Below are 15098 nucleotides of genomic sequence, written 5' to 3' on the forward strand. Positions count from 1 at the left end.
TGCGTCATCTGGCCTTTGATGGGGGTCTGATGGGAAAAGAAAAACACATATGAAAAGCCAATTTTAGGTCCCAGTCCTCCCCTGTACTGAAGTGTCCACATTTCCCAAACACTCCAAGGACACACACACAGTCACACACACACACACACACAATCACACACACACACAGTCACACACACAATCACACACACACAATCACAATCACACACACACAATCACAATCACACACACACAATCACACACACACACAATCACACACACACACAGTCACACACACACACACACACACACAATCACACACACACACACACAGTCACACACACACACAATCACACACAGTCACACACACACACAGTCACACACACACACACAATCACACACACACACAGTCACACACACACACAGTCACACACACACACACACACAATCACACACACACAATCACACACACACACACACAATCACACACACACAATCACACACACACACAATCACACACACAGCATCATCCGAGTCCTGCTCTGAAGTGCCACTCTGCCGAGTTAGCAAAGACGCTGCTGCCATCATCCCCACAATGTGCAGTTCATAAATCTATCGTTACAGCTCAGTTAGAAAAAAACACATCTAATAAATACCTTAGTTATTTAGAGGCTCAGCCCTGTAATATATCTCACTACGGGGAAGGTGACCGTCAAAGTCAGACAGCAAGAGGTTCAAACAGGGCTATACAATAATTCATTTCACTAAGTAAAACAACTTTCTAGTTGTGCATGTTCATGATAGCAGGATCTTTGTTATAAAAAGTTCTAGCTAAGCCAAGAAAAGCTGAAGAAAAATATTTTAATTCACATGATAGATAATTCCTGGGTGTTTTGCCCATATATTCAGTCTGCTTCTGGAGTCCAGTTCTCATGTTGCACCAAGACCTGGGAGTGCAAATCTGGAAGTTGTCAAGTCAGTGTCTAACGAGGGGAGGAGTCCAGGGAGGGGAGGAGTCAGGGAGCAGGTCCAAAAGCATCAGGTCTGTGATGCACTGTGGGTAAATTTTGACCAACTGACTTACACATAATAATATTTTTTTTTTAGATCAGTCAGTCATCTGCAACATAGTCCACAATGTTGTGCAAACCTGGAGACTAATGAGGTGAGGAGCCTTGGGAGGAGTCAGTCAGTCATCAATGCCGACGCCCTTGTCTTCCTGTCTCCTCCAGGACCTCTCCCTCCTCATAGTCCATGTCCCTTCTTTCGTACTCCAACTCTTGGCCTTCATACTCCTCAAAGCCATCTCCCTCTTGTATTAGCTCCTCCTTGTCGTATTCTATCCCTTCCAGGTCATACTCCAGCCCCGCCCCATACTCATTCAGCGCCCTCTCCAGCTCCGCCTCCATCTCCTTCTTCCTCCTCTCCTCCTCGGTCAGGGGCACCTCCTCATTGTGCTTGTGCCCAGCGTATGACGCGCTGTTCTCTCTGGCTGTCTTTAAAATGCCCTGGATCACAGGCCCCTCCCCAGCCAGCAACGCCTCCTCCCTCTCCTTTGCCTCCTGCTCCTTCTTGGCCTTCCTGTAGGCCCGGTCCTCCAACTCCTCCTGGGCCCCCTCCCCGACCAGCAGCACCTCCTCCCCCACACCAGGAGGCCCTTCCACTGGGTTGCCGTCATAGGAGAAGAGGCGGAGGGCGGGTAGACGGCGCAGGTTAGGAAACACTGTGATCTTGTTCTTGTCCAGGTCTAAGATCTCCAGATCCACCATGCGTAGTAAGACCCGGGGGAACTCTGTGAAACGGTTCCCATACAGCCACAGCCCTCGCAGGGCCTCCATGCGCCACAGGTCCGGGGGCAAGGACCGCAGCCGGTTGTCCCCCATCTGGAGGGACCGGAGGTGGGGTAAGTCGTAGAGCTGGCGGGGAAACCGGGTGAAGTAGTTGCTCTCCATCCAGAGGCAGCGGAGGTTCTGAAGGTTCCGTAGCTCCGGGGGGAACGACACCAGGCGGTTGGAACCCAGGTAGAGACGTGTCAGGTTGCGGAGCTCACAAATGGCCAGGGGGACGTCCTCGATCTTGTTGAAGTCCAGGGCCAGGATACGGAGGCCCTTCAACTTGACGATGTTCTCCGGTACGGTCCGCAGGCTGTTACCACACACATACAGCTTCTCCAGGTGGTGTAGCCCACAGACCACGCCGGGAAGCCTGCGGAACTTCTTATAGCTCAGGTCCAAGACGGGGTCTCCACTCGCCAACAGCTCCTCCACGCCAAGGGGCAGCTCCTCATCCTCCATCTCTTCCTCTTTCTTCTTCTTCCTCTTCCTTCTCTCCTCCTCCATCACCCTGGCCTTCTCCCCGTCCTCTTCTTTCTCCTCTTCCTGGCTCTCCTCCTTCCTGGAGGAGTTGCCCATGCCGTGCCCGTTGCTGCGCCCGTGGCCCGGCAGCCTACCGTTGGATACTGGTTGAGTCAGGGTGGAGTCAGGGGACGAGGCTGAAGCCTTGTCGTAGACCAGGGATGAAGCGGGGGCCGAAGCTCCGACAGTGACTGAGCCCGGGGCTTTATCTGGGCTCTTATCGAGGTCTGAGGCCGGTCCGGTGTTGGAGACTGGTCTTCGGTATGTCTGGGACCCACTGCTCTGAGTCTGAACAGAGGCTGGTCTGGCTGAAGCTGCGACAGTTTTGGAGGCTGGGACAGTTTTGGAGGCTGGGACAGTTTTGGAGGCTTGGACAGTGTCTGGGGAGCGTCACACCAGTCTGAGGCTACCACTCTAACCGGGTGGGGTTTAGAGCCAGAAGAAGGACACGCAGCAGGGGGCATTGTGGTCCCTAAGGGGCTACTGGTCAGTCTCTGCTAGCTCAGCAGCTAAAGAACACCACAAAATACTGGTAGCGATGGCTGGCTCCACATCAGATGAGATGTCAACTGTTTTTTTTTTCTAACTGCCATCGAGGCCTATGCATTACAATACAGTCCATGAATGTGTGACACATTATTAATAACAAACAAAGGCAGCTGAGTAGTAGTTAAAGTAATAGTAGTAATTATAATTAAAGTCAGTATGAAGGTGAATTTTGTCCCTCCGTGCTGCAGTAGACCTATGGAAGACTACAATGCAAATAACACTGTAAACGTCCTCCCAAAACAGATAAAATGGCTACACAAACTTTGAACCCATGTAGACTTGCCATTTGGATGCTGTCCGCTTCTTCCTGTAGACTAGCCTACTTTACCGCATGTAACTTCTCAGTCGATATGTGTTCATGTTCTCTGCCCTGTGAGGCAGACGATAACCGCAGGCTCTAGACATTTCATTTTCTGTTTCCATTTCTGCTTGAATTCAGCCCGATGGGAGAAGCAGATGTCATTTCACCTGTTCCTTGGATCTGAAGATGTGTGGACGCGGAAAGTCTCAGAAAAAGTGGATTCTCTTCTCGTCGAGAGTCTGATCCGCTTACAGACTCGATGGTTCGATGCTCACGCTGGATGTCCCTTTCCGCGCTGACAGGCTGGTCGGTCCGTAGAGGGAGAGAGCGAGTCGGAGCCAGGCGCAACGCGCAGGCGGCTACGCAGCTATGTGGTGCTGTGTTGTGTTGACCTGGCCAGCGGCAAAGTGAAAGAGCCAAGCGAAGTCCAGTTTGGTGCTCACTCACTCGCGCTTTGATGACGATAGTTGCGCACTTATCGCATTTCAGGCATCGTAAATGTTGTCACGTTATCTTGTTGCCCACAGTCACTAGAGCGTCGCCTGTATACAAGATGGAGAATTTTCTGTTTGGCTACTTCTATGAAAACTATCGGTTGCGCGCGGATGGACCCACTCTTCACTGTCGCGTCTGACGTTTACAAGTAGCGGATCCTGTTTCTCGCCTCTCGGCTGAAAGGAGATTTGCGTACAACGTTGCCTAGGACTGTCTCCCCACCCTAGCAACCGGAACAGGGGACATGAGATCGCATTGTCAAACATGTAAATCACATGGTTGGAGCGGGAGAGCGAAAGAGGGGGCAGAGAAGAGAGAAAGATGACAGTGAGAGGGAGAGATTAAGAGGGGGCAGAGCAAAGAGAGAGAGAGGGAGAGCAGATGAGAGAGGGATGAGAGCGAGGAAAGCAGAGGAAAGAGGGAGTAAAGGATAGTGATTGCCGACAGCAGAGTGATAAGAGATCAAATGAGGAGTTTAGCACATGGCTGGCTATAACAAATATTACAAGATAGAGTATGCAGTGCGATTTGCTCATACTGTACATAATAGCAAACATTTTATACTGACAAATTATAAATAGGTAGCTGCATTCAGGATGGCAAACTGGTTTTAGGAGAGTGTGAGCATGGACACACATTGGCAGCTGTATTTATTCAGGAGCATGAGACACACCGGCCACACACACATACACAAACGCACGCACGCACATGCACTGAGAGTGAGCGAGAGAGAGATGATGTAATATAATAGATGTCAATGCATCTCCACACAAAGGCCCGTGTAAACCTCTGAATCATTCTAGATGAGCAGGCAGTCGTGTTTCAGCATTTAAATAATTCATACAGCCAACTAACATTGGTCATTAGTCATGTCACAGGCGCTTATAATTTGAACACACACACACACACTATTATCATTACTGCAGCAGACACATTTTCAGCATTTGGAAGAGGTCATCGTTTCCGTTCCAAATGGCACCCTATTCCCTAAATACAGTCCTATGTTTTACTAGAGTCCCAGTCAAAAGCAGCGCACTATGTGGAATACTGTAGTGTGCTGTTGGAGAGTGGTCGTCTAATTTGGCCACGCGTGACAGAGCATAGCACTGGACGCTGATTGGAAGTCTTGCCTGTGTCCAGTAGGATAAGAGGATTTCACCATCAAACCACCCTCCTGCTAAGCCTTAAAGGGGAACAACGGCAATTTTCCGAAATGTGCCTAAGTACCTAAACCTCTCTGACTTACATGATGCGCTGTTTGTCCCAGTGTTTAGGTCGTGCACTCGGGGAGCACTACAGTGTGCTAGAGAAGACAACTGCGTGGAATAATGCACCATGATCTACAAAAAAAGCCATATTTTATATGGTGAACCCAAACGATAGAGAGATATAGTATAAACTAGGCTACATTTCGGGAGATTAATTTGGGTTGCAGGTTCACAATTCTACCTTTTCAGGGATCTCTGCCGGTTTTATGTTTTCAGATATAGTTTAACCCATAGACTATGTAAAATAAAATGAACACTTCAAAGACGATAGTTCGTTTACAATAAGCTTATTTGACGTGTTAAATAGCGCAGGGTTGTTTAACGTGTCTCTTTATTGACTCGCGAAGGCCCAAGAGGTGTTCCGTAACATTCAGAACGTACGGTTCAGTTAACCGTACGTTCATAACTCAAAGTGGCGCATCTACAACACTATGGTATATATACGGAGAGAAATGCATTTAGAAATAGTATACAAATTGTCCACTAATAAGTTTTGATGATGCGCTGAGAACGAAATGTCTGAGGTATTTTACGAACTGCTTTACTTAAGTGGGGTCTAGTCTGAGAAGTTCCCAAAGCGGCGTTCAAATAAGCACAGGGCTTTTCTTAGTTATATTCTACCATAAATTATTATATATTCTTTTATATTCTATTATTACAGTGCTTCTACTGTGAGGCAGATGTGTTATAACAATGTAACAACAGGGTTATATGGCAGCGTTAATAGGTTTATGGATTGCATCTCCTCTCCCTTGCGTTGATGCTACTGTTGTCAACATCATAAACACGCTGCAGCCGTTTGGATGGTAAAAAGTTTAACCGGTAAACTGCTGCTAATTGCTGTTTCATTTAAGTTTCTCAGCAGGGGCTCAGAAATATGCTGACATTGGCCTATTATTTAGCAGAAAACGATGTTGCATTCATCAAAATGTCATTTTCTTTCTGACAGATGGCAATGTTGCTATTAGCTAGGAAAAGTCAGTCCAGTTAACTCAAATATATAACGCATATTAAATCAATTCAGTGACATGAACATTATGGGTTTAGCTACTAATTATTTACCTTCTTCCGAGGTGGTATCACATTTTCAAGCCTCAGGAATTCACTTTAAACCACGCCTTAATCTGCTTTTATTGAGGGTGCATTGAGTAGAATGATCACTTGGGTATCTGACTTCAACTAACATTAAAAACAGTAATGTAAGTAAATGTGCAACCCATGGATACGGCTGCAGTGATATGAAGATATGTTCTAACAACGCGGCAATAGTGTGAAATGGAGAAATATTTTACAACATTTCTGTAACAATTTTATATGGGGGCAGACATCTTATAACATGGTTATATGTAGTTTTCACCTCTTCATGGGAGGACCGGCCATCTGGCATTTTAGGAAAATGCCAGTTGGGCTGTTCCATTAATAGCCCAGTGGGTATGTCTAACGTAGGGATTTTGTGCAAAATTAGAATTATCTGGGTGAAAAAATAATCAGAATATTTCCTGTCTTCTCCCAAATCCTCCATAAATGCCTCACCGGTCTTCTCGGATGCAGAATAAATTAGACTCCTCCATTAAAAGCCTCTGGCTGGGCAGGAGAGATTAGTCTTTTCCTCTTTCACTTAGCAGAGACAGCCTTAGTCACACAGGCTCTGTTCCATATAGCTCACTTTATATAGTGCACTACTTTGGACTCAATTCCCTTCATAGTGCACTACATTTTACAGTAATGGCTGTGTAGTGCACTACTTTGGCACCTTATTCCTGTAGAGCACATCGTACAGTATGGAGAGCCCAGGGGTCATGCAGTATTCTATAGAGAGCCCAGGGGTCATGCAGTATTCTATGGAGAGCCCAGGGGTCATGCAGTATTCTATGGAGAGCCCAGGGGTCATGCAGTATTCTATGGAGAGCCCAGGGGTCATGCAGTATTCTATGGAGAGCCCAGGGGTCATGCAGTTTTCTATGGAGAGCCCAGGGGTCATGCAGTACTTTATGGAAAGCCCAGGGGTCATTCTGCCCTGGGGCAGTCCCCCGCATGGCGCTTCATTTGCCCCCGCGTGGCGCTTCATGAATGTTGTCGATTTGACTGTAGTAGTGAATGGTTGTCTGTTTGACTGTAATGGTGAATGGTTGTCTGTTTGACTGTAGTGGTGAATGGTTGTCTGGTTTGACAGTAATGGTGAATGGTTGTCTGTATGACTATAGTGGTGAATGGTTGTCTGTTTGACTGTAGTGGTGAATGGTTGTCTGTTTGACTGTAGTGGTGAATGGTTGTCTGTTTGACTGTATTGGTGAATGGTTGTCTGGTTTGACAGTAATAGTGAATGGTTGTCTGTTTGACATTAATGGTGAATGGTTGTCTGTTTGACTGTAGTGGTGAATGGTTGTCTGTTTGACTGTAGTGGTGAATGGTTGTCTGGTTTGACAGTAATAGTGAATGGTTGTCTGTTTGACATTAATGGTGAATGGTTGTCTGTTTGACTGTAGTGGTGAATGGTTGTCTGTTTGACTGTAGTGGTGAATGGTTGTCTGTTTGACTGTTGTGGTGAATGGTTGAATATGTGACTATAGTGATGAATAGTTGTATGTTTGACTGTAGTGGTGAATGGTTCTGTCTGACTGTAGTGGTGAATGGTTCTGTCTGACTGTAGTGGTGAATGGTTCTGTCTGACTGTAGTGGTGAATGGTTGTCTGTTTGACTGTAGTGGTGAATGGTTGTCTGGTTTGACAGTAATAGTGAATGGTTGTCTGTTTGACATTAATGGTGAATGGTTGTCTGTTTGACTGTAGTGGTGAATGGTTGTCTGTCTGACTGTAGTGGTGAATGGTTCTGTCTGACTGTAGTGGTGAATGGTTGTCTGTCTGACTGTAGTGGTGAATGGTTCTGTCTGACTGTAGTGGTGAATGGTTGTCTGTCTGACTGTAGTGGTGAATGGTTGTCTGTCTGACTGTTGTGGTGAATGGTTGAATATGTGACTATAGTGATGAATAGTTGTCTGTCTGACTGTAGTGGTGAATGGTTGTCTGTCTGACTGTAGTGGTGAAATGTGTATTGAACCGTGTCCAGTAAACCGAGCAAAGGAAGGTCAAGCTTCTACCACCTTGTTGCCATGTGAACAAGCTGCCGAGCTGGAGGACAGGAGCACACGCCAGCACTCAGACATGTGTGTAGTTACACGTATATTCACACACACACACAGACAAACATGCACAAATGCTCCCACTCGCACAAATTAATGCACACATTTACACACACACAGACACACACTGGCATGCACACACTGGCATACTGGCATTTACATGCACAAAATCACACACGAATGCACTCAAGAATGTGCGCACGAACACACACATACAGCCTGTGAAAGCGAACAGAAGGGGAGTTGAGTGTAATGTTTTCTGATCAGAAGGGAAGAGAAAATGCTGATCTGTAGATTGAGACAGTTCAGCCCACTGGACTGAAATCACCCTCAGGAAAACACGGTGTGTGTGTGTGTGTTTGCGTGTGTGGGTGTGTGTGTGTTTGCAGTCGTGTGTGTATTAAATGACGTGTAATGCATGAATACAGTAGCTTATCACACATACTAAGATTTACCACCCCCATGCTTTTGACTTACACACTGCGCCATATGGTTTGACTTACACACTGTGCTGTGTGATTTGGTTTGACTTATACACTGCACTGTTTGGTTATACTTACTGCGCTGTATGGTTTGACTTTTGCACCACGCTGTATGGTTTGACTTAAGCACCACGCCGTATGGTTTGACTTATGCACCACGCCGTATGGTTTGACTTTTGCACCACGCTGTATGGTTTGACTTATGCACCGCGCTGTATGGTTTGACTTAAGCACCACGCCGTATGGTTTGACGTATGCGCCGCGCTGTATGGTTTGACTTAAGCACCACGCCGTATGGTTTGACGTATGCACCACGCCGTATGGTTTGACTTATGCACCACGCCGTATGGTTTGACGTATGCACCACGCCGTATGGTTTGACTTATGCACCACGCCGTATGGTTTGACCTTGTAAGACACTGCAACAATGCCTAACCTATAACTTATTATAAACTGTTATAACACATTGTTCAGATTATACTACCAATTAGAAGGTATTGTAATGTCTTATAGCCAATTATAGCCTATAATAACCCAGTACAACCTATTACAGCTTATATAACGGATTACAACCTATTATAGCCTTTTACAACATATTACAGTATATAATAATATATTATAGCCTATCATAACCTATTACAACCTCTTATAGCAATTTATGATGTGTTAAAACCTGTTATATAAGCTATTATAAGATATTATCACATATTCTAATTGGCAACCTCTCACAGTCAGAGTTGGACTGTGCACAAGAGTCCAAGAGGACTTGTTATTTCAGGGAATTGTAGGATTATATGAAGTCAGATTGAATCAATAAGACACAGCATTTCTCAGTTTCTCACATGGCAACTCAGCTGTGGGTCAGACAGGGATAAAGATGACTTTGTGTCTGGTCGCATTAACAGCAGTGTGAATGGGGTTCTGCAGCATGATAACAGAGCTTTGGCGCCACCTGCTGGTGCATTTGGGCAGTGGTTGAATTGAACGAGCCCTTCTGAGGTTGAATCTATTGTGTGCACACTGCCGGAGCCTATGCTGTCAAAAATATCTACTGTATCTATCTACTGACTGCGTAAACCTCGACCCCGGGCTATCTCCACATTCAGTGTCTGGTTAATGACCCTCCTGCATAGGCACATGACAGTGTTTTTGACTGCTATTTGCACTTTTGCAATTGTCTACCAAAATGACATCTTGGTTTTCATTGGTGTACGTTGGCACAGATGGCTTTGTTGATTGGGCATAAAATGTCCTCCCAAGCTGTTCCATGGCATTCCCTTGGTAAAATACCAGTTCATGTGTTGTGAGAACTGTTAGGTATCAGGGTTGTCGAAGCTGAGGAACGTGCCTCTCATGTTCCTTACACCTGAGGTAAAATGACCACCAGTTTGTGCTGCTGCAACATGGCCACTTACAAATTCAGTGTCAGTTTAAAGTAACAGGGAGCCGTCAGGGCCTAATATGCCTTGAAGGCTGGAGGATTTAAACAAGTATATATATACAGTGGATAGAAAAAGTCTACACAGCCCTGTTAAAATGCTAGGTTATTGTGATGTAAAAGGATGAGACAAAGATAAATCATTTCAGAACTTTTCCACCTTTATTGTGACATATAACGTGAACAATTCAATTGAAAAAAAAAACTCTCAATAATCTGGTTGCATAAGTTGGCACACCCTTAAACTAATACTTTGTTGAAGCACCTTTTGATTTTATTACAGCACAGTCTTTTTGGGTAGGAGTCTATTAGCATGGCACATCTTGATGTGGCAATATTTGCCCACTGTTCTTTGCAAAAGCGCTCCAAATCTGTCAGATTGCGAGGACATCTCCTGTGCACAGCCCTCTTCAGATCACCCCACAGATCTTCAATTGGATTTAGGCTTCTTCTGGTGAAGCCATGCTTTTGTGGATTTGGATGTGTGCTTTGGGTCGATATGTGCTGAAAGGTGAAGTTCTTTTTCAGCTTTCTAACGGACGCCTGAAGGTTTTGTGCCAAAATTGCCTGGTGTTTGGAACTGCTCATAATTCCCTCAACCCTGACTAAGGCCCCGATTCCAGCAGAAGAAAAACACCCCCAAAGCATGATGCAGCCACCACCATGCTTCACTGTGGGTATGGTGTTCTTTGGGTGATGTGCAGTGTTGTTTTTGTGCCAAACATACCTTTTGGAATTATGGTCAAAAAGTTCAACCTTGGTTTCATTAGATCATAACACATCTTCCCACATGCTTTTGGGGGAACTTGATGTTTGTTTTTGCAAACTTCAGCTGGGCTTGGATGTTTTTCTTTGTAAGAAAAGGCTTCCATCTTGCCACCCTACCTCATAGCCCATTCATATGAAGAATATGGGAGATTGTTGTCACATGTAGCACACACCCAGTACTTGCCAGAAATTCCTGCAGTTCCTTTAATGTTGCTGTAGGACTCTTGGAAGCCTCCCTGACCAGTTTCCTTCTCATCTTTTCATATATTTTGGAGGGACGTCCAGTTCTTGGTATTGTCTCAGTTGTGCCATATTTTCTCCACTTGATGATAACTGTCTTCACTGTGTTCCATGGTATACAGTGGGGAGAACAAGTATTTGATACACTGTCGATTTTGCAGGTTTTCCCACTTACCAAGCATGTAAAAGTCTGTAATTTTTTATCATAGGTACTCTTCAACTGTGAGTGACAGAATCTAAAACAAAAATCCAGAAAATCACATTGTATGATTTTTAAGTAATTAATTTGCATTTTATTGCATGACATAAGTATTTGATACATCACTAAAGCAGAACTTAATATTTGGTACAGAAACCTTTGTTTGCAATTACAGAGATCATACATTTCCTGTAGTTCTTGACCAGGTTTGCACACACTGCAGGAGGGATTTTGGCCCACTCCTCCATACAGACCTTCTCCAGATCCTCCAGGTTTCAGGGCTGTCGCTGGGCAATACGGACTTTCAGCTCCCTCCAAAGATTTTCTATTGGCTTCAGGTCTGGAGACTGGCTAGGCCACTCCAGGACCTTGAGATGCTTCTTACGGAGCCACTCCTTAGTTGCCCCGGCTGTGTGTTTCGGGTCGTTGTCATGCAGGAAGACCCAGCCACAACCCATCTTCAATGCTCTTACTGAGGGAAGGAGGTTGTTGGCCAGGATCTGGCGATACATGGCCCCACCCATCCTCCCCTCAATACGTTGCAGTCGTCCTGTCCCCTTTGCAGAAAAGCATCCCCAAAGAATGATGTTTCCACCTCCATGCTTCACGGTTGGGATGGTGTTCTTGGGGTTGTACTCATCCTTCTTCTTCCTCCAAACACGGCGAGTGGAGTTTAGACCAAAAATCTCTATTTTTGTCTCATCAGAACACATGACCTTCTCCCATTCCTTCTCTGGATCATCCAGATGGTCATTGGCAAACTACAGACGGGCCTGGACATGTGCTGGCTTGAGCAGGGGGACCTAGCATGCGCAGCAGGATTTTAATCCATGATGGCGTAGTGTGTTACTAATGGTTTTCTTTGAAACTGTGGTCACCGCTCTCTTCAGGTGATTGACCAGGTCCTGCCGTGTTGTTCTGGGCTGATCCCTCACCTTCCTCATGATCATTGATGCCCCACGAGGTGAGATCTTGCATGGAGCCCCAGACCGAGGGAGATTGACCGTCATCTTGAACTTCAACCATTTTCTATTAATTGCGCCAACAATTGTTGCCTTCTCACCAAGCTGCTTTCCTATTGTCCTGTAGCTCATTCCAGCCTTGTGCAGGTCTACAATTGTATCCCTGATGTCCTTACACAGCTCTCTTGTCTTGGCCATTTTGGAGAGGTTGGAGTCTGTTTGATTGAGTGTGTGGATAGGTGTCTTTTATATACAGTGGGGCAAAAAAGTATTTAGCCAGTCACCAATTGTGCAAGTTCTCCCACTTAAAAAGATGAGAGAGGCCTGTAATTTTCATAATAGGTACACTTCAACTATGAGAGACAAAATAGGAAAACCTGCAAAATCGGCAGTGTATCAAATACGTGTTCTCCCCACTGTATCTAATGCTTTGGAAATTATTTTGTACCCTTCTCCTGACTGATATCTTTCAACAATGAGATCCCTCTGATGCTTTGGAAGCTCTCTGCGGACCATGGCTTTTACTCTGTGATGCAACTAAGAAAATGTCTGGAAAATCCTACTAGCTGAACTGTATTTGTGATTAATCAGAATCACTTTAAATGATGGCTGGTGTGTAATGACTTCTTTTAAACATCAGTTTGAATGTGATTGGTTAATTCTGAACACAGCCACATCCCCAGTTATAAGAGGGTGTGCACACTTATGCAACCAGGTTATTGTATGGTTTTTATTTTTCATTTTTGCCCCTCGAAGATTTCAGTTTATTTTCCAACTGAATAGACTCTGTGCACCAGCGTAGTGATGAACTGCCACTTTTGTCTAGAAGTCGGTATTGCAGTTTCCGGTTTACTTACTAATACTCATCCGCATTAGTAAACACCTAAACTCACAACAAGATGAGTGATGCTGTTGTACGGAAAAAAAAGAAATATAATGTACGTGACTCATTTAAGTTTCAAGGTACAAGTGGGGCATAATTTTAATCAGGAGAATGTCCTCTTTTTAATAAAATATGGCTTGCGCCATTCAGTGACTTCAAACGCTAGACTAGAAATAGTCAGAAAAGGCGATTTTATTATATACTTCCACGTAACGCAGGTTTAAGCACAATTAAAACCATATAGGACCAGATGTTTACTTCCTATGCCAGTTGTTATTTTTCAGTTTCGTTGTGAAATGAGGTTACAGTAGTAAAATAAAAGAGAAGACCTGTTTTGGTGCTTTTTTGAGGCTATGGAATTTTAAGCTTCATTCAGGTCAGAAGAGGCTGAACGAAGGTTCATTTCAATTCACTTGCTATGGGGACGCGCTAGCGTTCCAGCTCAGCCAGCGTTCTTTTGCCGTTTTTGAGGCTAGGGTGAATTTTTATGTGTTCTATTGTCCTGCCTAATACTACACTAAAAAGGAACACGTCACTAACTAGCTTAGCCGATAGCCGGCCGGCACACCACAGTAAACTACTTACCCTCGTAGTTGTGCAGATAACTCGATAAGTAGAGTTATCAACAATTCGATGGACATCACTAATGCTTATTTTAAGCAGGTCTTGGAGACTAAAAACTGTAAACTGAAATTTTGGGCAATGAGGGTGATCACCTTAAGTAAACCGGAAAATCATATGCCGACATCTGGCTAAAGCTGAAGTTTGTCCATACTCTTGCGCACAGAACCTATTGTTCACATTATAGGTCACATTAAAAGTGGAAAAAGTTCTGACATGATTTATCTTTTTCTCATTCATTTACATCACAAAAACCTGGCATTTTAACAGGGTTGTGTAGACTTTTTATAGCCAGGTTCTCGTAATGTAAAAGAATGAGACAAAGATGTAAAATAATTATATATATATATATATATATATATATATATATATATATATATATATATATATATATATATATAAACAGCTCTGGAAAGAATTAAGAGGGACCACTGCACCTTTTCCTTTCCTTTCCAAAAAAGTTGAAAAGGAAGGTTTTGAGTCAGGAACAGAAGGGTTAAAATTAAGAAACCACTGCAAATTGAACACTTCTGTTCCTCACTCAAAACTTCTTTTTTTTTTTTTTGGAAAGGAAAGAAAAAGGTGCAGTGTTCTCTTAATTCTTTCCAAAGCTGTATATTTTATATATACACATACATACATACATACACATTTATTGGAACAAGAGAGGCCTGTAGGTCTGTGTTACCATGGGTTCTCAGATACAGAAGTTCTTGGAGAATTCTGGCAAGTTGGGCTGAGCTAGGTCAGACAACATTTTGAGGCATTTATGCATGATATGTCAGACAGCGAAATTATCTATTTTATTGGCTTGGAATGGCCTTGTAACCCCTTCCCAGATTCATGGGCATTAATAATCCTTCTTCAGAGAGAGGTAGGGATACTGCCATGATGTACTATATACCCATATGGTTAAGTTGAAAGGAGAACAACTTTCTAATTGTTATGGGTAATTTTTCTGTGTATTAGGGCACCTGATTCTAATGTTAACAATGTCCCTGTATGTGGTGGTAAAGATAGGGGTGTACTAATGTTTTATATATAAGAACATTTCTGTTATTTTTATTTAACTGCGCACTGGTTTCAAAGTAAAATGTTTTATTTTGGTATGATTCATTAAAATTATGTGAAGCAGTATAATATCTATATAACTATATGAGTTAAGAAACCACTGGAAACATGACAGACGTATGCATGTCTGCTTGTTAACAGGCAAACAAATGCATTCTGTTAACAACCTTAGAGAATTAGGCCAACATGTGCTTTTTTCATGTTTTAATGCAGTGCACTTTCTGAAATTAGCTTTTTTTCAAAGGGTAGCTTTAGTTGAGTTTTTATAATTTCTGTGTTAAGTAATTTGTATGTTGGTAAACCATATTTTTCAAGTACCACCTGATACAGGGATAAAAGTATTTTTGCC

General features: G+C 43.9%; 1 protein-coding gene across 1 annotated transcript; it reads right to left on the reverse strand.

The window, feature by feature from the left end:
- Positions 1-434: 434 nt before the first annotated feature.
- On the reverse strand, positions 435-3970 carry LOC105018064 (leucine-rich repeat-containing protein 10B). Its single transcript, XM_010883184.4, has one exon. It carries the CDS (start codon positions 2388-2390, stop codon positions 1176-1178), a length of 1215 nt encoding a protein of 404 aa, XP_010881486.1. The 5' UTR covers positions 2391-3970; the 3' UTR covers positions 435-1175.
- Between the last annotated feature and the right edge of the window lie 11128 nt (positions 3971-15098).

This window comes from Esox lucius, chromosome 19, assembly GCF_011004845.1.
Source record: "Esox lucius isolate fEsoLuc1 chromosome 19, fEsoLuc1.pri, whole genome shotgun sequence".
In the NCBI taxonomy this organism is placed as follows: domain Eukaryota; kingdom Metazoa; phylum Chordata; class Actinopteri; order Esociformes; family Esocidae; genus Esox; species Esox lucius.